The sequence below is a fragment of the Acipenser ruthenus genome, chromosome 8, assembly GCF_902713425.1.
Source record: "Acipenser ruthenus chromosome 8, fAciRut3.2 maternal haplotype, whole genome shotgun sequence".
NCBI lineage: Eukaryota > Metazoa > Chordata > Actinopteri > Acipenseriformes > Acipenseridae > Acipenser > Acipenser ruthenus.
Genome location: NC_081196.1, coordinates 58,117,364 through 58,141,735, shown reverse-complemented (window position 1 = coordinate 58,141,735; position 24,372 = coordinate 58,117,364). Strand labels below are relative to the sequence as shown.

The following is a 24,372-nucleotide window of genomic DNA, read 5'->3' as shown; positions in this document are numbered from 1 at the left end:
CCATGAAAAAGTAGTTTGGTTAGTAAGCACTGTCCCGAGCAATGAGTACAAACGAATATTCATAACGAGTATGGCAATTTTATATATATATATATATATATATATATATATATATATAAATGCATTGAATCAGCTCCTGTCTCCAATAGAACAGTCACAACTGTCAATCTCAAGTGTAGATTTAGAGAGCAGTCCAAGGGGGAAGGAGGTGGGACCATCAATACAGCAGTCATTGAACTAAACAGAACGTTAGTCCTTAATTATAGTTTCAGAGTGGAGGACAGCTGCAGTCATCAAATTCTTGCATACATCCACTTCGAATCGACTCTCATATACGAAAGGTGTTTTTGTGTTGGTATGTCATGTTTTTGGGGGTCTGTGTGGGTTATTGTATTGCTATTCCTCTGTATTCGTCTAAGCAAAGAGTAAAACATAAACAGCAGCTATTGAACTGCCACTGCATGCTTTCAATGCATTTTGTTGAAAAGCAAAACAATAGTGTATTGCCCGTCTTGAAAAAGGACAGTGCTTTTATCTTATTAAAGGTGAGATATTTTTCGAGTTGCTTCCTGTTAAAAGTGGTATTTTTTTCTTTCAGTGTCTTTCGTTGTTTTTGTTGTTGTGAGATGTGATGCCTCTCAAGAACATCAGTCAGCATCTATTTATTTGTCTCGTAAACACTTTAGTCCGTTATTTTTTGCACACAAACAATCTACAGTTTTATTATACATTCTTTTGAAAAGAAAAGCAATAGTATATCGTCCTGTAAGAGGACAGGGCTTTTCATATGAACAAAGGTAAGAAATATTTCGAGTTGCTTGTGATTTTTTTTTTTTTTTTGTGCCACAATGTCTTTAATTCCAGTCATCCTTTTCTTGTTTTAGTTAACAAAAATAATCTTTAGCATTAGAAATATATAACCCTTTTCAATGAGCCTTATTATTTTATTTGAGATCAGGTGTATGATTTGTACTAGACGTACTGGTATGCACACATACAACAATTAATAACCTACATACCTGTAAAATAACTAATAATTCTGATTTTAATTTACTTTGCACACACACAAGCTATTGCCTGGTTTATTGAAAAGCATTAGCTTTGAAGAATAATTTTTTTAAGGCAAAGATAAGTTGAGTGTGTTGTTTTTTTCCCTTATGTGTTTTGTGTGATTTTTTTATGTGCTTATTTTTCAGTCAACTATACTGTTTATTGTGTGGTCCTCGAAGAAATAAGTTTGAGAACCACTGATTTATAGTAATCCCTCCCAAGTGTATTTAGTTTTTGCAGGAAGAAGGTTCCTGGTGCAGGACCTCCCTTTTAGTTGGAGTAGCGCACGGTCCGAGCTTGGCCACCTTTTATTTACTAGCTTCACTTTGTTTTTGCCTTTTTGTATATTATTCATGTACCTGTGTGTATGTGTGTGTGTATATATATATATATATATATATATATATATATATATATATATATATATATATCCTTCCGCACTAGGGCTACCATTTCTGGTACCCTAGTGGTGGCCACCAATCACTGCAACTGCTTGTAAATAAATAAAACCTGGACAGTAGCGTTTGCAACCTCAAACCGTCTGTCTGTTTTTTCTCAATGGATACGCATACTGTAACAGTACACCCCTGTTACAAACACACAAACTGTATTTAAATTTCTAATAATATAATACAAAAATCATGACTGGGTTACTGCAATCTTAAAATAATAAAATAATCAATGTAGGTGATTCTCTGTAGGGATATACAAGGTTTATCGTACTTTATATAATATACTCTAATATATAGTTGCATGTAACCCAAGGCTACCAAATTGTGCACATTATGCATGGACTGTGACATACACAGGTGGAACATTAGGATAATTTATTTGGTGACGTGGCTGTTAAATCCTACTATTAGTTTGGCTGAAATTTTCAGATATTAAAGAGGATGCCTAAATGCATAAATAGCGATTGACAAGGGAATGCACGCTAAACTTAGCGAACCTGGTCATTTCTTGCCTCCAGTCAATCTTTTGAGATTCCCTCGGGCAAAAATCTAATACGGCCAAAAATAGTTAAATTAAAAAAAAAAAGGAAAAGAAAAGCCTTGCAGCCTGTTTTAATTTTGCATGTGTATGATTGTGATGACTCTGAACACCCCTTTGGCTTCCAGCACTGTCAACCTGCCCTACTTCCATACCCCAGGCATGGAACGTGAATTCATGACCTGTAGTCACATTAATAATTCTTCCTGTCACCAACCCATCATGTCACTTGCCAACCATTTTACTGTCACCTATGAGGATAATCGTGGGTGAAAGCCTGACAAACAAACCTGTCTGGAAAGCTGCAGTGCTGCAGACTGGAATGAGTAGCACTTTGAAAAGCTACATGTCTGTTTGGTGGAGACCTTTTGCAAAGTGAATGGTGATTAGGTGAGTATTGAAGCACTCAGCTGAACCAAAGTTTTCTTCAGATATTTAGGACTAAGAAAGGAGGCTGAATTATACATTTTCACTTACTGAATTTTACACCACTGATGACAGTCTATCCTTTATCGTGAAAGATACCAATCATGTGGTAATGTATTATCCCAACCATTTCTTTTACGTATTTCTCACCCTGAATCACCCATAAAACCCCTTTGACTTAAATTAGCACCTGTAGCAGGGTGATTGCTCTGCACATGTGGAAATTAGTGTTGGTGTAATTTACATGGGGAAATGGGTTTATTGTGTGTGTATTTTGGAGTTGATTTGTTTGATTAATTGATTGTTCACAGACGGGCACTCGATTGAGCGTTTGCTGCCTGCTGGGTTTGGTTGAGAGGAGGGGCAGCAAGTGATTGGCTGTGCCAGTCCTCAATCAGCAGGTGGACGGGTCTCTACTGAGTGTCTGTCAGTTTAAAAACATCTGGTGGAGATAGCTTGGGGCGACTGCACCGCCATGCTACAGAGGGGAGCTGCGTATGCTCAACCCTGAAACTGCAACACAGTACTTGTGAAGGCAATGCCCAGCCAAGGCCGTATGAAACAGCAATAGTCGTCGTATGAATACCGGCTCACAAGTAGGTTAGTTTAGGGGATAGTGATCCCAAATAATGTATGGTGAGGGTTACGTAGTGTAGCAGGTTCCTGGAGCGGGACACCTCATTTAAGAAGGCTAGTGCTCGCCCTGTTTGGCACCTTTTATTTGTAGTTTTTGTACTGTGTTTGTTTTGCCTTTTGTACAGCCTGCTATATGTGTCCTTTGTGCACTACCATCGTTCGTAGAGTCACATGACCCGTTTGTTTACTTTCTGTTCTTTTGTGTTAATAAATCCTGTGCGCCTGAGCAGCGTTTCAACTCCAACTCCCATGTCTCTCTGTCATGCATATTAACGGTTACCCACACACAGGAGCACCCTGTCACAGCACCATATAATATTAACTTGTCATATGTACTCTATGCATGAGCATTTCGCAGTGTAAGTGCTGTAACAGGGTAACGTTACATACATGGGTCGTCACTGAATAATACTGAGGCAGACACAGAGCATTGGCTGTTGACATGCCAACCAGGCGCGCAGATTTAATTACAACACAGGTGCGCCACTAGGGTACCAGCAATGGTAGCCCAAGTGTCAGATTTAATAAATATAACTTTGCCACAGAAATGGCGAGCGCTAGTCTCACTAAAAGGAACGTCCTACTCCAGGAACCTACTACACTACGCAAACCCTCTCTATACTGTTTAGGATCAACATCCCCTAAACTGACCTACTTCTGGGCTCCCGGAGTCCTGGCATCCTCACAGCGACCCTGGCCTCTTCAAACGGCCTCGGCTGGGCAATGCCTTCATGAGCACCGCCTTGCAGTGGAAGGGTTTCATGTGGTAGTTCTCTCCATGGAGCAGACGCTCTCCTCTATGTCAACACAGCAAGCTTTCACTCAGCACCCGTCTGTATGGCTATGGACATTCAATAATCTCGAGCTGCGGTGCGGACACTTTTTGAGCTGTGTGCAGGCTCCCCGGGCACACCCCCCAGCCAATAAGGACCTCCTCAATTAGTTGCCTAGCAACGCGTCTCCTGTTGCGCGTCCCAGCCAATTCCATAAAGGCAGACATGCACTCAAGAACCAGCGACAGGGTACTCCCTGTCCCACTGCTTAATTACAGCCTTTCTTCACTGCAGGGCAACATTTATGTTACTTTCAGTTGATTCATTTCCTGCAGCTTTAACAGCATTAGAACTGGCAACAGATTTTCAGCAGTCAAGTTATTAATGTAGAAATGCCACTCTCACTAATAGTTAGCCATATTTACACCACTGCTGGTGTGCAGCCATAAGTGACCTGTGTTAACAGAAATCTGTGCCAAATCGGCTTTCTGATGGCTTTGTTTATTCATTATTGCTATTTACAGGGCCAGATGTTGCTAGTCAGAATAAATGAGCCTTTGTTTAACTGCAGAACAGAGGTCCAAAGATGCTCCGTCTCCAGCTGCCACTCTGTTGCCTAAAGAATCCCTTGTTATCCAAGCAGAACAAATGCTTGGTTTGCCCAGGCCAGAATAAGTTTTTTTTTTTCTAATGACATATAAAGGTAAGTGTTGTTCAAGCAATACGTGCAATACTATGGGAAACATCAGTGATGCCTGTTAACAAGAAGAAAAGCTAGCCTTCAGACATTTGGGACATCTTGCCTGATGAGTAGAGACATAATTGCATTCATCGTTATGTTTATTAAGGGTCAGTAGAGTACTGGCATGAAACTTATAATAGACTTTGCCAGCAGGGAAGCAATAATTAGTGATTAATGTTGTATGTATGGGACTGTCACAGAGTAGAATATACAATAACGGGTTAGGGAAAAGGCTAAAATGAGCAGATTAGGAAGCTTTGGAATGTAATCTGAAATATAGGACCTACAAAAAGACTGATACCATATTTTTTGGTGCACAGGATTAATGTTGCATGTATGGGACTGGCAGAAAAAAAAGTAATGCACTGTCCAGCAAAACATCCTTATGCCTTATAGTGAAAGAAATACAGGGGTCTGTTTTTAACAATCTGCATACCTCTTACCTTATCAGAATACTGTAATCTGCCAAGTTTTTAACCTGTAGTACTTTGTATTTAATCACATCCTGATGTAACTATCACTATTTAATCATATCCTGATGTAACTATCACTATTACCTGCTGTATTATTGAATTGTGGTTTGTCAAACTTGTACTTTACTTGAACAAAAGTTATTGTATTTCTTGCTCTTATTGTATTACTTGTATTGTAACGCTTGAAATGTTTTTGCTTACGATTGTAAGTCGCCCTGGATAAGGGCGTCTGCTAAGAAATAAATAATAATAATCAACACTATTAAAAACAATGAACACACAGTGTGAAGAGGACCTTGTAGAGTTGGTTTACATGTTTGAGGGTGACAGTATTTAGATATCTACTGTTGATTATATCATTAAATAGACACCATTGTGTTAAAGCAATTTTGAATGAAGCAGATGTTAGTTTTCAAAAAGCTCCACTGACAAAGTCTCTGGGGATGTTATTTCAGGAAAGTCTAAAATTGCCTGAAGTGTACATGAGCATACAAAACCACAGCACATCAGAATGTATTCATCAACTTTATATCTGCAAGACTACAGTTCTGAATGTTTGGAGAACTAAACAAGCTCTCTGAGGGATTAGGAACTGCAAAGGGGTTATTCCCTGAGCAGAATGTTTTCTCCCCAGTGAAGCATGTTCTGGTCCAGCCCCAGTGAAAATGTCTAAACGTGTTTCTGTCTGAAAGCCATTTAGGGCTTAAGGGAAATTCATTCTAAATAAGCAAGGGTCACATCATGAAAACAACACTACAACAGCTTGTTTGCTATTAAATCCCTTACAAAAATCACAATGTTAATTGTCCCAAAAGATTTTCAAATCCATATTTGGTTAATCGTGAAACCCCAGAACAGAAGAGAAAGTTACTCTCTACTACTTCAGTTACAACTTCTAATCTTACCTCATATGTATTGCCATTTCGAAGATCTCATATTTTCCTACAGTATATGAAAAACACACATTATGGTAAAGGTAAGTTTGATTTTTTTTTATCATAATTTATTTATATCTGTTAATGAAGAAATGTATGATCGTTCCTTGCAGATACTTCAGGTCAACGTCAAGAGGTTGCATGAAGGAACCATTGAACAAAATTTTAACATTTAAAAAATTAAACATACTGGGAACATTTAGGGGGGACATTTTGTGTACCCCTAATGTTTAAGCCTGTGTCTTGTCTTTGGATAGCCCCAAGGTGGCCCAGAATCAATGGCAATGTGATCTCCGAGTTAGTAATCAGTGGACTTTACCACATCCCCAAAAGACAAGGTTTAAAATGTAATGTAGTCAATGGAAAATCCTCCTAAAGGCATCAAATAGGATATATACATATACATACTTGGAAGAGTATTTGCCAGAAATTATCATTATCAAATTCATGTTTACCATAACATGTGCATCTGTATGAAAATGTCATTATATAACATTTCAACAGTAAGTTATATTTAGTTGGTACATCTAACAGTGGGAAAAGATGTACATTTTGCTTGTACATGCATCACTGTTTGACACCATGCATCTTATAATTTACAGAAACTAAATTAGACCTATAAGACGATACATTGCTCCAACCAAAAGGTTATTTATAAAACTGCAGCAAGTCACAGCGCAAAGAGAAGGGCTATTTTATGCCCCAGTTCTGGTTTCAGGGATTTTAGTGGTACAATAGTGTGATGTACAGTGAAGCCTTTCATGCGCCCTGCAATTATGACACTGTGGAAAATGTTTGCAGCCTCCTCCTGAGAGTTCCTGTGAGCATGATGAATTAGCTTTGGGGTGCCCCTTTAGGGCACGCGTAGCTGCACCGCATTTACAGAAAACTTCCCAGTGTGATATCACCACACTGCAGGACTCCTGCTCTACTTGGCTACAGCTGGTATCTTAAAAAAAAAATTGGATGATATTATATTTGTATTTAATTATGTAAGTCTTATCTTACATACACAATTTATAGAGCTATTCCACAGCACATTGTTTCACTGGATATTTAGCACACTTCCACTGATGGTAATGGGATATTTTACACTGAATGTAGAAAAGGCAAGTGTACCCTGAATAAAGGATGTTCCAGTGTAATGGAAAATTGCTGCTTAGTGTTTGCATTCAGTTGTTGATGCTTGGGTAAGCTGGATTGTGATGTTTTTACAGTAATATATATATATATATATATATATATATATATATATATATATATATATATATATATATATATATATATATATATATATATATTTTGGTTCTATACCAGTATCTAATGTATTTTAATTTAATGAGATTGTATTTTTCAAATAGCAGCATCAATGTGCTGTACTTAAAATACTAGTATATAACCACATTAAGCAACAAAAAGAAACAAAAGAGTAAGTAGCGGGGTTCCACCCTGCCCACTTTTTACACATAACTTCCATTGGTCCATATTTTTCATACCTCCCATTCTTTTTCACTGTTTTTATGGAATTAGACAAAACCATCCAACCAACAAGTTCATTAACATACATTGGGATGTCTTGAGAATTCCTTGTGCTGGTTAACACTGACAGGGACAGGTTTTCAGATTTAAAAATAATGCACACTCCTGATCTTTGGTAAATAAACTGGACAGCAAAGAAACTATTCACAACCCTTTGATCCCCCAATGTATTCATTAATGCAATGACAGACTATGCTGGGATTAAAAGCCAGGGGCTATGCTTTATATGAATAGCAACCTTTTTAGCAGGCACTCACAAAGTGGCAAACACATCAGGCAAGTGCTTTGCCCCTTTCAAATCTCCAATATAAAAACAGTGTTAGTGTTCTTTAAAATGTATGACTCAGAACCACCATCAAGTAACAGCAGGCCAGTTCTGGATGTATTTCCTTAAAAGATTAATTATATAGCTGCAGGGGTTTGGGTCAAAGCATTATTTTTTTATTGTAAGGAGGAAACAATTATTTTCTCAGGATTATTAGGCGAGGTATCTGCATAAGGTTTCTTTTTTGTGTGCGGGAAGGTTTGCTGTAAATTAGCTGAATTTGCATTTAAACTAATACGTTTTTAAAATACTAATTATTCAACACTAAAACACTCCAGTAATTCTTTCTATGGAGATTTATCCCGAATACATTGTGATCACAGGCATATCAAATAGGATAAGATTAATTCAACTTTAATTAGTCCTTTATGAACACAATCACTAACATGAAAAAATAACACATTCATGGTGAATTTAATAATGACTTGTTGTGGACTGTCCCGCCCCTATGTATTGGGCAACTAGCCCTGCGTAGGGAAAATGTGTGTTTGTGGCAGGGAGAGAGTTAATCTCCCTGCCAAACTAAATTATTAATTATCACCCTCACCTGATAATTATTGTAAAGCAGTGCCAGGTGCAGGGTTTAAAAAGGGTGCAGCCAGTTTGTTTCAGGCTGATGTGTGTGAAGAAGTCCGACTGCGACTGCGTGTGCATGTGCGTGTGCGTGTGCGTGTGCGTGTGCGGACAGCCGTAGTAAAAAGCAGACAGCTTAGCTGTCCTGTTTTATAGTTTAGAGTTCCAGTTGTGTTTAGTTAGTGCTTGAAAAAGAGCTAGGTGTTTATTTTTTTAATTAAAAATAGTGTGTAAGCGCTTTAAAACAAGGCTTTGTGTCCTGGGTTTAAATTTTAAAAGGGCAATGAACCATGGAAAGGAAGCACTGGTTTACAGTGTATGTATATATATATATATATATATATATATATATATATATATATATATATATACACACTACTGGTCAAAAGTTTTAGAACACCCCCATTTTTCCAGTTTTTATTGAAATTTAAGCAGTTCAAGTCCAGTGAATAACCTGAAATGGTACAAAGGTAAGCGGTAAACTGCCAGGGGTTAAAAAAAAAAAAAGTTTAGGTTACCAAAAACTGAAAAATAATGTACGTTTCAGAGTTATACAAAAAGGCCTTTTTCAGGGAACAAGTAATGGGTTAACAACTTACAGCTGTTCTGCAGCAATGGAAGTAAATTAAGCCTTGAAAGTTGATGCTAACAATTCCTACAGGTGTCCCAACTTTTGTTGATTACTTACAAACCCTCTGTCTGTATAAAAGCAGTGTTGGAACAGACTGTGTTACTACACCCTCTTAAGCATTATTTGGACAGTATTGTACTGCAGGAAGTAGTATATTGCTTTCATAATGGCGAGAAAAAGGCAATTAACAAAGGAAGACAGACAGACCATTATAACCCTTAAAAGTGTAGGTCTTTCCTTTAGAGATATTGCAAAGAAAGCCAAGGTGTCAGTGAGTACAGTTTCCTACACCATCAAAAGGCACTTGGAAACTGGAGGAAACTCTGACAGGAAGAGGTCTGGCAGACCCAAAGCCACAACAGAATCAGAAGACAAGTTTCTGAGAGTCAACAGCTTGCGTGATAGGCGACTCACAGGACAACAGCTTCAAGCACAGCTTAACACTGGTCGAAGTAAGCAAGTCTTAGTTTCAACTGTGAAGACAAGACTTTGAGCTGCAGGTTTGACAGGTTGAGTGGCAGTAAGAAAGCCATTGCTAAGATCCCCCCCCTCCCAACTCACCTCTTTCAAGCTGCTGCTCCTGCTCTACTCCCCTTCATCTCCTCCCTCCTTAACACCTCTCTACTTTCTGGTCTCTTTCCCTCTTCCTTCAAAAAAGCCTCTATCACCCCCTCCTCAAAAAACCTACCCTCGACCCCACCTCCCTCCAGAGCTACCGTCCTGTCTCCCTTCCTCTCCAAAACCTTCGAGCGGACTGTACACCGCCAGCTCTCTGCTTTCCTGTCCAACCACTCTCTGCTTGACCCTCTCCAATCTGGCTTCCACTCTGCTCACTCCACTGAAACCGCCCTCCTGTCTGTCACCAACTCACTAAAGTGTGCCCGAGCTGCCTCTCTCTCCTCTGTCCTAATTCTCCTCGACCTCTCTGCTGCCTTTGACACTGTTGATCACTCTATCCTACTATCATCTCTTGCTGACCTGGGGATCTCTGGCACTGCTCTGGCCTGGTTCTCCTCCTACCTCTCCAACTGCATTTACCAGGTAACCTGGCGCAGAGCAACCTCCACACCTCACCCTCTCTTAACTGGAGTCCCCCAAGGGTCAGTCTTGGGTCCTCTCCTGTTCTCTCTCTACACCCGCTCCCTGGGCCCCCTCATCGCATCCTATGGTTTCTCATACCATTTCTATGCTGATGATGCTCAGATTTTCCTCTCCTTCCCCACCTCTGACTCCACCATCTCCTCCCGTATCTCTACCTGTCTGTCCGCTATTTCCTCCTGGATGCACTCGCATCACCTCAAACTCAACCTCTCTAAATCTGACCTCCTTTTCTTTCCCTCCTCCTCCCCCCCCTCTGATCTCTCTATCTCTGTTCCTCTGGAATCTACCACACTCTCTCCCTCTTCCTCCGCTAAGAACCTTGGAGTCACCCTGGACCCCAGCCTCTCTTATTCCCAGCACATCTCCACTCTGGCACGCACCTGCCGATTCTTCCTGAGCAACATCCGAAGAATCCGACCCTTCCTCACCAACTATGCTACCCAGCTCCTGGTCCAGGCCCTGGTACTCTCCCGCCTAGACTACTGCAACTCCCTCTTGGCTGGCCTCCCTGCGTCCGCCACCCGTCCACTCCAGCTCATCCAGAACTCTGCTGCCCGCCTGGTGTTCTCTCTGCTTTGCTTCGCCCACGCTACTCCACTACTCCGCTCGCTCCACTGGCTCTCGATCACCGCTCGCATCCAGTTCAAGACTCTTGTACTAGCCTACAGATGCCTTGACCAGACTGCACCCAGCTACCTCCAGACCCTCATCTCTCCCTACACCCCCACTCGACCTCTCCGCTCCGCCTGCACTAGAAGACTAGCTAAACCTCCGCTACGCTCCCCTGCCTCCAGAGCCCGCTCCTTCTCCACCCTTGCTCCGCAGTGGTGGAATGACCTTCCTACAGATGTCAGGACGGCCCAGTCCCTGACCACATTCCGGCGCCTCCTTAAGACTCACCTCTTCAAGCAGCACCTGTAGAACTCCTCTGTTTGTATCCTGGGACACTATCACCCTTCATGTAAATATGCTTTATTTTGCTCTTATCTGCCCCCTATTTTACTGCATTTAATCCTGTACTTCAGAATACTGTAATCTGCCAAGTGTTTAACCTGTAGTACTTTGTATTTAATCACATCCTGATGTAACTATCACTATTTAATCATATACTGATGTAACTATCACTATTATCTGCTGTATTATTGAATTTTGGTTTGTCACACTTGTACTTTGCTTGAACAAAAGTTATTGTATTTCTTGCTCTTATTGTATTACTTGTATTGTAATACTTGAAATGTATTTGCTTACGATTGTAAGTCGCCCTGGATAAGGGCGTCTGCTAAGAAATAAATAATAATAATAATGGCAAAATAAGAAAAAGAGGCTTGCCTGGGCCATGAAGCACCGCCAGTGGACTACTGAAGACTGGAAGAAGGTCTTATAGACTGATGAATCAAAATTTGAAATCTTCGGTTCATCACGTAGGGTTTTTGTACGCCATCGAGTAGGCGAAAGGATGGTTCCTCGGTGTGTGACACCAACTGTCAAACATGGAGGAGGAAGCGTGAGGGTCTGGGGCTCTTTTGCTGGATCCAGAGTCGGCGACTTGCACAGAGTGAGTGGCACCCTGAACCAAAACTGCTACCACAGCATTTTGCAGTGCCATGCAATACCCTCTTGTATACACCTAGATGGTCAGGGGTTCATCCTACAGCAAGTTAATGACCCAAAACATACCTCCAGGCTATTTCAGAACTACCTTAGGAGAAAAGAACAAGACGGTAGGCTTCAAATCATGGAATGGCCAGCACAGTCTCCAGACTTAAACCCCATCGAGCTGGTTTGGGATGAACTGGACAGAAGGGTGAAAGCAAAGCAACCTACAAGTGCAACACATTTGTGGGAACTTCTGCAACAGTGTTGGGAAGAACTTTCCGAACAATATTTGATTTCCATTATATTCCAATATATATGTGCGTGTGTGTGCGTGCGCGCTGTTATTATTGTATTTTGATTAGTCTAATCACTCTTACTGCAATTACTGATGTTGTATTTTAATTTACATGTTTGATAAGCCCTTAAGGTACTTTGACAAAGAGTTCAGGAGCTGTTTCTCAGTTCTAGATGCCAGCCATAGACGCATGAAATGTGAAGCTATTTACATCAAATAGCTTGATTTGATAAACGAGGCTGTAAAGACAGCAGTACAGTAGTTGCACAATCGTAGGCGGGAACAGTGTTTTCACTTCAGAAAATAAGTTAAATACTGCCATCTTTTAAATAATTAAGGATTTATTATGTAATGACACGCACATATGTTTTCATAACCTTAGTATATAAAAGGCCTTATACTATCCAGTAAATAGACCTTGCTTGGACCTGAAATCTAAAAAAAAAAAAAAAAGAAATCATAGTATTTATTTCTTAGCAGACGCCCTTAACCAGGGCGACTTACAATTGTTACAAGATATCACATTATTTTTACATACAATTACATTCTTTTTTTGCATACAATTACCCATTTACACAGCTGGGTTTTTACTGGAGCAATCTAGGTAAAGTACCTTGCTCAAAGGTACAGCAGCAGTGTCCCCCACCTGGGATTGAACCCACGGCCCTCCGGACCCCACACTGCTGCCCTTTATGCTAAAATGCAATTCTTTAGTGTGGTTTTCGTACATTCTTCCAAAGTCGTTTACTTCTCAAATGTAGTTTAAAATGTTACTTTTGTCACTGTAGTACTAAAGGTTACAAATACCACATATAAGCTCTCTTAGGGCTCAGAAAACAAAAAGGTACTACATCTTTTGAGAGTGCATAGACCAAAATGCATGATGACTGGCTAGTTGTGAACAATCAATAATGATACAAAACAAATCACCAACCATTTACAATCACAAATGTAAATGCACACTTTGCAATGCTACTTGATGTGTAAATACATCATTAAAATGCTATAATAGAAACTGCAGTGCATTCTTAATACTGTTGATTGTCATACAATCTTAGCACTTTAAAGGAGTCAGCCTGATGAAGTGACCCATGTTTGAAAGCAGCTTTCAAGCCAGTTAACATTGAAATAATGTGCAGAGGCGCATGCTGGTATCCTTGGCAAGACATAATAGGATGGCATCATCAGAAAAAGACCATGAACTAAGAAATGTTGCCAGTGGGTCTTACTGTCACTTAAACAGGGAGTCCGAAATAAATTAACCAGAAAAGTTAAATATTGTATTTCCACTTTTTTCTCCTGTGGATAGATTGTAGATTTCAAACAATATTCTAAAAGGATCTGAATAATCTAGCACATGTTCCTACATCATTTTATGAGGGATATTTCACCAATCTGATTAAGGTGCTTATTCACAAGAGTACTTATTTGCTACAATGTGTTAAGATCGGTCACCAGTAATATAACTGGGTTTTAATTCCATGATGCACATTATGAAGTACTGATGTGATGTGTCTTATTAGTCAACTAACCTGACAGATGTCAGCTTCATCTTTTCTTCTGTCAGTCATTCAGACCCAGGCCTGTATAAAACCAGGTTACACAGGTAAAAAAAACATCTTAATCTACTGGCCTTCCCAGCATCCTTTAACAAGTAGCACACAGTGATAGTTCTTTACTGTATAATTACCAGAACATACACACAGTTTCAAAATAGTACTAGTAAAAAGCTGAAGGAATTTTCTGACTTTCATTTTCACTTTAATGTAAGCATTGGTATTGCTTTTAAACTACATGTTAAAAAATACAGCTACAGGCAGGAATGTAGTATTATATATTTCAGAATTGACCAGTGTTTAGTTTATGGAGGGGGTTTAGTTGATTGAAGTAATAGCTGTATTTATAGCTTTGATTGTGATTTAGTACGATTTTTTTTGTCAGTACTACATTTTTCAAATTGTAGTGAAATTTAATAGACGAGCATGACTTTTTTTTTTTTTTTTTTTTAAATATGTATGTTTTTGACAGGCTATATCACAACAAAGCATAGTCGCAGCCTACTTGGATTTACAAATTCGGAAGACACTATCAAGCTGTGAGGATCCAGTACCAAAGTAAGACAGATGGTATTATATTATACCGGCCAAATTAGTACAGTTGGAGGATATGCAATGTGATGAGGCTTTTTGTTTACATTAGTAGGCCTTCACTGGTGGATCATGTAAGTCGCCTTGGATAAAGGCGTCTGCTAAATAAACAAATAATAATAATAATAATCATGACCTGAAATTCTGCATCTTGACTGTGCAAAGATTTATTTAGGTTTGTAATAATGCTTGATACTTCAAAGTTACTTTTATGAAGCATACATTTGTTACAGAAGAAGCACAATAATCAAGCGCATTCAACCAAAATTCACATTAAAAAAAAAAAAAAAAGATCTAGCTTTGTATTTAAGTTTTTTTTACTGACATTTGGTTGTTGTTAAAACAGACAGTTAATTTTGTTACATCAGTTTTTCTTCCTGTCGCCTTTTCATCCGCAAAACCAGCTCTATTTATCTCAGTTCCCTGGGCCGCACCAGGCTTATCCTGTAATCTGCTAATATCTGATTTTCTAAGTGACAGTCTTGTCCCACTGGGACTTAAAGTCGTTCCTGTTCTCCAGCACATTAAGAATTAACACTTACCCTTACTGCACCCCCAGCCAACACTGAAAACTTTAACAAAGCTGTCCAAATCCCGCCTGTCATGCATTCACAAGATTAACAATTAATCCTTTCAGAATTACTCAATTGGCTGGAAGCAGTTGTCATAGTAACCAGGTGGCAGGCAAAATGTCAATAATTTAATCAAATGTAAGACATCATTAGATGCTTCTTTTGTCTTTTAATATAACACCTTGCTATAGCCTTAAAGGTTACAGAAATCATTGGAGATAAACTTGGTTAGTTTACACTAACTAGATACATCAAATGCGTTATAAAATATTATGGATTTGAGTCACTGTTAGAAATGATTCAGCTATACACTGTAAAAATGTTTTATAGTAATGGGTTTATATAATATAATGAACAAATCAATTTACTTTCTGTATAAAAATGCAATTAAAAAAAAACCCACAAATATTTTATTTTAAGAACAATATTGATTAGCTAATTAAGATATTTGCCAAGTTGACATTCTTAGGGTCTCATTCAAAAGAGACTATATATTAAACTGGAAGATGATCACTTTTTGGTTGGAAATCTAGGCGAACAGAATTTAACAGCTTCCTAGAGGACATCTTGGCAATTTCTCCCAATATAACAGCTCTATTTAGATTTTTATTAATCCTGCTAGTGTTTTCTCTAAGGAGTGGTTTTCTGACCCTGTTAATGACATCACTCAATGCAATAAAAACACACTGGAAAAGGTGCCAGTATATAGATCTGCCACTTTGTACGCTTCACAGCACCTTATTAAGGGCTATAGACAGGCTGTCAAACCTACTCTCCACTATCAAACCATTAAGCTATCAAATAATAATTTTAAATGGAATGTATTCATGTTCTGGTACCATAGTAAGGATTTGATAGATACATTACTGGATATATCCATTCTAGGATAAAAAAAACATCTATTTTCCTGGTGAGGTAGGGCTTCTTCACAAAATCAAACTCAAGACTCAAATTTAAAAGTGCAGTTGTCCAAAGGATTCCCTCAATGAACTACAGGTTGATAGAAAGCTCAAGTTACTATTGTGCTCCCTCCCTTGGGTGTTTCATAAACTGTTAAAGCTGCTATCAAACTAAAGCCCCTTTCACACACAAATGCTGCTACTGAGCCATCTCAGAGAAAATTCTTTAAAATACCCATTTACTCAGCACAACAATTGTGCAATCTCTGCCGGTATAATACCATCATAACCCTTTCACACAGCCAAAGGGATCATGTGAGTACAACTTTCAAACCTGTCAGTCACCAGATCATTTTCATGGCAATGGCGATTCGCACATAAATTACAACATTACGTAACATACCTTCTATTTGTGAATTCACCTCCTCCCTTAAAGTTAACAATTCCTTAACTTATTCCAGACTCCAATTACTACCTCGTTCTGGATTAGCCATAATATTTGAATAAAATGAAAGCATGAAACACCAATGATAAAAATACCAAACACATCCGGTATACATGGAGTCACACAGGATGTTGACTTTCAATCCACGCCCACTATAGCACTTCATACAGACAGTTAAGACGCTTCAGTGCTGTCTCTGACACACCTTGTGAGGTGGTTCAGAGACGGCATAAAATATGACGGCTCTGTGACGGTATAGACAATTCACACAAACCAAAATGGTTCTGAGCCATCATAACTCATCTGTGCGAAAGGGGTATTATACCGTAGTAGGATATATTTGTAATACTTAAACGTAAAACAGCAGAATTTTAGGATAACATCTATATGGTGCATATCAAGAAAATGCACTTGATCTTTATCACAGCATTTAGTCTCAGACACAACTACATTCCCTTGCAATATATCTCAACAGTCCCCTGATTTGTATCAAAAGCCAGGCTGGGCTCAAGCACATTAACAAGGGCTAAAAGAGCAATTGTGTACTGGGAAAGCTTCGCACTTAAGGGCCGAAGAGGACTGTGTTGTACAAGTACCACTTTAATATCCCATTTACACTAGCCACTTTTAATCCGTCAAAATGAGGTCCCTAATCTCTGGTGAAGGACCTTGAATGTTATCGTTCAAACTAATCTGTTCCAAATCAATCTGCTGAATAATATGTAAATACAGTATTCGTTTATGTAATTTACAGCCACGTTCCATTACCTTTTTTCTGCCTGATGAAAGAATCTGTTTTTTTAGTACATGCCCTCTGAACATTGTCTTTCAATGTAGACTAAAGTCTGCTTCCTCGCTGTCCTATACGTTCAGTCTATCTATTTAAATTTAGAATAGCAAATAAAGTAAAAAAAAAAAAAAAGAATAATGGCGAATAGTGTTTGCTGTCAGCAGCAATACAGTAACCACAACAGCAACACAGTCTCTGGTTTGAATGACAAGTTGTAGAAATCCCACAACTGGATGCAGACTGGTTACTTCCAGCAACTTTATTTTAGCATGTCATAATAACAACAGGCACTGTGCTATTCTCTAACAAAGCCAGGAGACTTTGAATAAACTGTATGAACACATTGTGAACAAGTTACTGAACAAACAGCATGTTCAGCATTAACACATGTAGGCTACTAAATATTTCTAATTACTAAAACATTTTCTTTTTACATTTGCTAATACATTTTAGGACCTAACGATCACTTAAATACTGAAACTTACACAAATACACGAACCTGCACTCAAATCCTGTCTTAAATTAAAAGTCTGTGCTTGTAAATGGGAACTGTTAACATTCGCGTTAAAGCAAAATAAGAGTTCATAAATTATTCTATTCATTTCTACTATTACATTCATAACTTTAAAAAATATATGCTAATCATTTTTTTCAGTTGCGTTTTGTAATATCAGGCAGATTTTAGCTTTATTCAAATACTCACTTTGGATTTATATAGAACACCTTAAAATATATAGGCTTAAAAGAAAAACAGTGACATGTCACAGTTTTGAAATGCAATTGAACATTACAAAAATAATATTTCAGTGTTCCTTGGGCGCTTGCATATTCCCTGGAATGTGGCCATGCCCCAGTCTGCACTAGATCTTATTCTAAGGGCATCTGATGGACATAAGCTATTGATTTTAGAATATTATGTATGCAACATACAAAAGAGTTAAGAATGAGGCCAACTACCTTTCATCATTCCTCCTCTTAGACTAGCGAATTGACGAGGCAACATATCTTGTTTCACTTTGAGTTTGAAAGCAAAAGCCTTCATGAAGGTAAAGCTGGATCAATAATCTCTGTTGCGGAACACCTTCTAATGGAGTGTAAACGATGGGTGTACCTGGGCTTGTTGTGCAGGGTGGTAATATAATGTTCAATACTGAAAGGAGGTAAGTGTGTTGTGAGAAGACTGCTGTGTTAGTTACCAGTGACCACTGAGAAAGTTGAAACCGTTGGCAAACTGTATTATGTTTTATTGAGTATATTGCAGCTGCAGATGTCAAATCCTCTACATTCTCACTTTTTGTGCAAAACTAAAATCATGTCTGTTTTGTAAGACACAGGCAGCCTGAAACCAGCAGTTTTATTTCACACAGTGGGCTAGATGATAGATCAGTGAAACAGAACATATGTTTGCAAAGAAATACACTTCAGGGGTGTGGGGGTATTTCAGAGCTCAAACATGCATGGCTAAACATTGCCTTAAAATCACTAGCTGTGTCACCAAGGACCATTTAGAAGCAAGGGACTGACCAGGAATTCCGATGAAGCAGAGCACATTTAAATGGAATAATGTGCTGTTGCTGTTCCTTTTGTTTTCCAAGATTGAAACTGAGTAACTATTTCTTGTCTTCATATAGCAGTGTGGAGTAGTGGTTAGGGCCCTGGACTTCTGACCGGAGGGTCGTGGGTTCAATCCCCTGTGGGGGACACTGCTGCTGTACCCTTGAGCAAGGTACTTTACCTAGATTGCTCCAGTAAAAACCCAACTGTATAAATGGGTAATTATATGTAAAAAATAATGTGATATCTTGTAACAATTGTAAGTCGCCCTGGATAAAGGCTTCTGCTAAGAAATTAATTAATTAATAATTGCAGCATATACAGTTCCTAATAATAATAATAATATACACCCAACTGTGCATAATAAGGCTGCCATTCTAAAAAGGGTTTCTTGTGACATATAAATGACAAGAGCGCTAGAATTACAGCCTCATGTGTACAGTTTTGGTGTATGATTTCCATTACACGAGAGTAGATGTTAAAACTTCATGCTGATTTGAACTCGGCTCTCGCCAAGATAAGCACCAACTAAGACGTAGCTTTACAGTAAACTAATGTGATCCATATGTGTCTCCATCCATTTACGTTTCCTTCCATATGATGATGTAGATATCCTTCTGTCTGGTGTTAATGGCTGAAGTGTAATGCTGGCTCCAGGGATCAGCTTATTTTGCCTCCCTGGCGCATCAGCACACACAACGGCTGCGATGCTGGCTCCGGGGATCAACCAAAGTGCGGCCTCCCCAGCGCATCAGCATGACAACCGTCTGGATTGAGCTAAGTAGGGTACATCTCTGGGGTTTTCAAGTGGGCACCTTCCATCCTCAGTGTTTCGTCGACTAGCCCACGACACCTCAAGAGGGCTCGACGGTGATTCTGGCGTCCCAGCATCACCCCCCTCCGTCCCCCACTCAACTCAGCCCAGCTTACTTACCTGTCCCCAGCCAGAATCTTTCCGTCTCAACCACAGCCAGTTGCTGCTCCTCTCTGCTGCTTCAGATAAGTTCTTCACTGTGCGACGCAACTCTTGGCCACTGAATCCGACGTCTCTGAGAAACCGGGTTGTAGAGTGTGCCACAAATCCTCGACAACCCACTTCCACTGGGTAAACCCGAACTCTCCATCCTCGCTGTTCCGCTTCAGTGGCTAGTTGAGCATACCGCAGTTTCTTCCTCTCATACGCCTCATCTACAGCATCCTCCCATGGCACTGTTAACTCTACCAGGTGAACAAGGCGTGCTGATCCAGACCACAAGACAATATCTGGTCGAAGGTTAGTGGTGGCAATCTCAGGTGGAAAAATAAGCCGTTGACCAACATCTGCCAGCATATTCCAGTCTCTAGCAGCTTCCAGTTGTCCTGGGCGAGGATTGGTTTTAACACCTTTTCTTGGTGGTTGCTCTCCTGGGCGGAGGAATGTTGTCTTTTGTGTGTAATGTTTTGATGGAACAGGTGGCAACTTATTGGTCTTGTTACGCTTGTCTTCCAATGCTAAGGCCAAACATCGCAGCACCTGGTCATGGCGCCAAGTAAACCGTCCTTGGCTAAGAGCCACCTTACATCCTGTCAAAATGTGCCTTAATGTTGCAGGTGATGAACACAAAGGACATGAGGGATCCTCTCCTACCCAGAGGTTTAGGTTCTGTGGTGATGGGAGAACATCATATGTTGACCTGATGAGGAAACTGATCCTGCTCTGTTCCATTGACCATAGGTCTTGCCAGCCAATCTTGCGTTGTTCCACACTCTCCCATCTCATCCATTCTCCCTGTTTGGCCTGGGAAATGGCCTTTATACACCTCATCCTCTCCTCCTGCTTTTGCACCTCGTTGACTACCAGCTTCCTCCTTTGAGCTGGGGCCGCCTTGTGCCATGTAGGAGGAGTTGAACTGAAACCAAGACCCCCTCTTCCATGCTGAACTTGCCCCATGATATCACCAATTCGAAGGGCAGCCTTTGCATCTTCCACAGCTTTCTTTGCCGCCCACTTTCTTCCAGTTTTCAACACAGGTGCTGCCTCCCTTACGCATTTATCGCGTGACTCTACTAATGTCATTTCCAGTCTGACCTTGGCGCACTTAAACTCCTCGGTTACAGCAGAGACTGGTAGCTGCAGTATTCCTTTACCATAAAGTCCCACTCTGCTGAGGCAGCGTGGAACTCCCAACCACTTCCTGATGTATGAACTGATTAAAGCTTCCAGCTTCTCTACTGTTGTCAAAGAAACCTCGTACACAGTCAGTGGCCACAGCAACCTCGGCAGTAGACCAAACTGAAAGCACCAGAGTTTTAGTTTACCTGGTAGAGCGCAGCTGTCTATGCTCTTCAACCCTTCCACTGCTTGTTGTCTAACTTCTCCCACACGAACTGTGTCCTTTAGATCCCCGTCGTACCATCTCCCAAGACTCTTCACTGGCTTCTCAGACACTGTTGGTATTGCCTCACCATTAATGAAGAATGTTTTATCTACTACTTTGCCTTTAATTATAGAGATGCTCCTTGATTTAGTGGGCTTGAATTGCATTCGTGCCCATTCAATGTTATTGGTTAATTTGCCCAATAATCGATTAGTGCAGGCTACTGTTGTAGTCATGGTTGTCATGTCATCCATATATGCTCGAATTGGTGGTAGTCGCATTCCAGAAGCCAAGCGCTCTCCTCCTACTACCCATTTTGATGCCCTAATGATTACTTCCATTGCCATGGTAAAAGCCAGCGGAGAAATGGTGCATCCTGCCATTATTCCAACCTCTAGGCATTGCCATGTAGTGCTGAATTCTGAAGTTGAAAAACTGAATTGCAAATCTCCAAAATAGGCTTTCACTAAATTTGTTATTGTCATCGGTACACTGAAAAAATCAAATGCTGCCCAAAGTAGTTCATGTGGCACTGAACCATATGCATTAGCCAAATCCAGGAATGTCACATGGAGCTCCTTCCTCTCCTTTTTAGCTGATTGAATTTGTTGCCAGATCACATTGATGTGTTCTAAGCAACCTGGGAAACCTGGAATGCCCGCTTTTTGTATTGAAGTGTCAATGAAGCAGTTCTTTAATAGGTAAGCTGACAATCTCTGAGCAATAATGCTGAAGAAAATCTTGCCTTCTACGTTTAATAGGGAAATGGGACGAAACTGACTGATGCTTGTAGACTCTTTTTCTTTAGGTATAAAGACTCCACCTGCTCGGCGCCATGCTCTTGGTACAACCTGTTTTTCCCATGCCACTTTCATCAATTTCCACAGAATTCGTAGAACTCCTGAAGCACTCTTGTACACTCTGTACGGAACTCCATTAGGCCCTGGAGATGATGAAGCCCTTGCTTTTTTCACAGCTTGCTCTATTTCTTTCCACTTAGGTGCACAGTCCTCCATTTGGTATTCTGGTGGATTGATAGGTGGGATGTCTGACGGAATTGACATAGGCTCCTGCCTTTTTGAATCTGTATGTGTTTCCTCCAAATATCTCTCCAGCTCAACCTTAGATGCTTTTAGTGTGCCATTCTTCTCACTGGTGAATAACTTCTTTACAAATTTGAATGGGTCTTTATAAAAGTTAGCTCTCGCACGCTCCTTCTTTTTGTAGCGTTTCCGTAGGCGCTCAGCTCTGCGCAATGTTGCAAGCTTATCTTTTATGACCTTTTGTAAGAGATTGAGTCCCTCCTTCTGACTTTGTTCTGCTCTTCTCCATTGGTTCCTCAGCTGTCTCCTTTCTCTAACTAAGCGTTCAATCTCCTGCTGCCGTCTAGACTTTCCAGGAATAGTTTGTACTTTTTCCTTCCTTTTTTCAACTCCAAACCTCTCACTTCCATATGCGTAGATGATGTCCCCAAATTTATCCAGCTTCTTTTCAACTGTTCCACTTAATCTTTCCAATGCAACGCAGAGATCTGTGTTTACTGTGTCCCATGCAGTTTTCTCACAAGCTCTTGGCCATTTAACTCCAGGCTTGTGCCCGTTGAGGTTCTTTTCTCTCTTATGCTGGTTTGTCTGACCGGGTTCACAAGGATCATTAGGTTCATCACTAACTGTGTCCATGCAAGTCCTCCTCACATCTATGACAGGGGTGCTGATATCCTGCGAACTGTGGTTTGCTTCCTGTCGCTGGATTTCATTCGACTGACTTGACTGACTTCGTAAGAAGTACTGATCAATGCGAGGCCCTTGTCCCTTCTCCCTCAAGCATTTCATTCTCCCTTGATGAATCTTCAAACCCCTGACCGTTGTCGCCTTGCTCCAGCCGCAGACACAAACCTGGAGTTCCATGTCTTTGTTAACTGCAGATCTTGAACTAGTCTTTTGTGATGTACTCTCCATACTCATATCCGTTTCCGTTCCTAAGTCGTTAACCGTGTTGTCCAACGTTGAGTCATCTTCCGCCCCCGCTCTCGCAGACTCTAGGGGTATTTTTCTCTTTAATTTCTTAGAAGCCTTGGGCGGGTGTCTCCAGCATCCTGTAAACACAGAGCTGGATACTGCCGACAAGGGTAGCTAACCCTTACCAGCCCCAATGGGGTCTCTTTCCTCCTGTCAGCTGTCTCTCCAGGCTGTCACAAGGTCTTTCCCTTGTTTATTATAATACATGGTGACATAAGACAGAAATTGTAGAATTAAAAAAAATGCAAAGTTTATTTTAACAATTCATTTTAAACGTCAGTATTTTTTTATTAACATTTTTTGAGTTCTGGGGTGGGAAAACAAAATGTATGACTAAAGAATTGCAGTTGAAAATTCGCTTGGTTTTTGGAACGATGGAATTGGATGATTTCACTCGTTACTCAAAAGCTTCTACTTTCTGAGGGCCATCAGTCTATACTGCCTAACATCCCATGGAGGGCACGGCTGAGGTAATTTCTTACTAAATCTGTCTAAGAATACTTGCGTTATTCTGCTCTTCCACAAATTATTTTAATCTGCAGGCCATTGTTTGTTTTCTTATTGATAGGTGTTCATGTATTAGAGGGAGAGTTTGTTTTTAAAAATGAAGGTTAGCAGCTTTATCATCAACACACAAGCAATCTTATTGCACCACCGCCTGCTCTTATTACACACGGGTCTCGCACCACCGCCTGCTCTTATTACACACGGGTCTCGCACCACCGCCTGCTCTTATTACACACGGGTCTCGCACCACCGCCTGCTCTTATTACACACGGGTCTCGCACCACCGCCTGCTCTTATTACACACGGGTCTCGCACCACCGCCTGCTCTTATTATACACGGGTCTCAGAAAATCTCAGAAGATGCCACTCTGGTGCATGTCGACTACCACACAGTTCTAGAACCCTTTCTGATGAACAAGCTCTTTTAATTATTGCACTCCCCCCATTCCCTCTGCAAGCAGGTTCACGAAAGTTTCAACAACCAGTGTTCAGCAAGAACATACAAGCATGGTATCACTGGGTAAAACATCTCAGATTTTCCTTAAGAATTCTGCAAACCTCAACATCCAGAAACAGAATCTCACCCCACAATGTTCACACTGATACACATACAGTATAATCTGATACACTATGATATGACTGAAAAAGCAAAAGATAAAACAATTGTGTTTGTGCAAAACTGTCATACTGTACATTAAACATAGTTTCAGTGACTCAATTTACCAGTGCTAATCACCATCAAATGTGTATTACTAGCAACTGACCCTTAATTGGTATCAATAAGGCTTGTTTTTTGAGAAGTTAACCTGCCTGGAGGAAGCCTGCCCCTATTTTACCAGTTGTAACTGTTTAAATTATACATTGAGATCTTTTTTCCATATTTAGTTTATTTGTATTCTAATAATAAAATGCCTGGGGCAAGGCAGACGATGCATTACCACTGAGGTGTAGAATGAAAAGCTTTTGATTTCTGTACATCATTTTCCTTCCAAGTTTTT

At 40.1% G+C, this 24,372-nt stretch overlaps 1 protein-coding gene across 4 annotated transcripts in view; it reads right to left on the bottom strand.

The window, feature by feature from the left end:
• The window catches only part of LOC117406996 (protocadherin-9), a 217,777-nt gene that overhangs the window by 19,551 nt on the left and 173,854 nt on the right, over positions 1 to 24,372 (bottom strand). Inside the window, exon 5 of one of the 4 annotated variants that reach the window (XM_059029361.1) lies at positions 13,618 to 13,668. The exons of the other annotated variants lie outside the window; for them this stretch is intronic. Within the exon in view, the coding sequence (XP_058885344.1) occupies positions 13,649 to 13,668 (20 nt within the window). The 3' untranslated portion in view covers positions 13,618 to 13,648. The remainder of the gene's footprint in view (positions 1 to 13,617; positions 13,669 to 24,372) is intronic. 4 annotated transcript variants of the gene reach the window in all.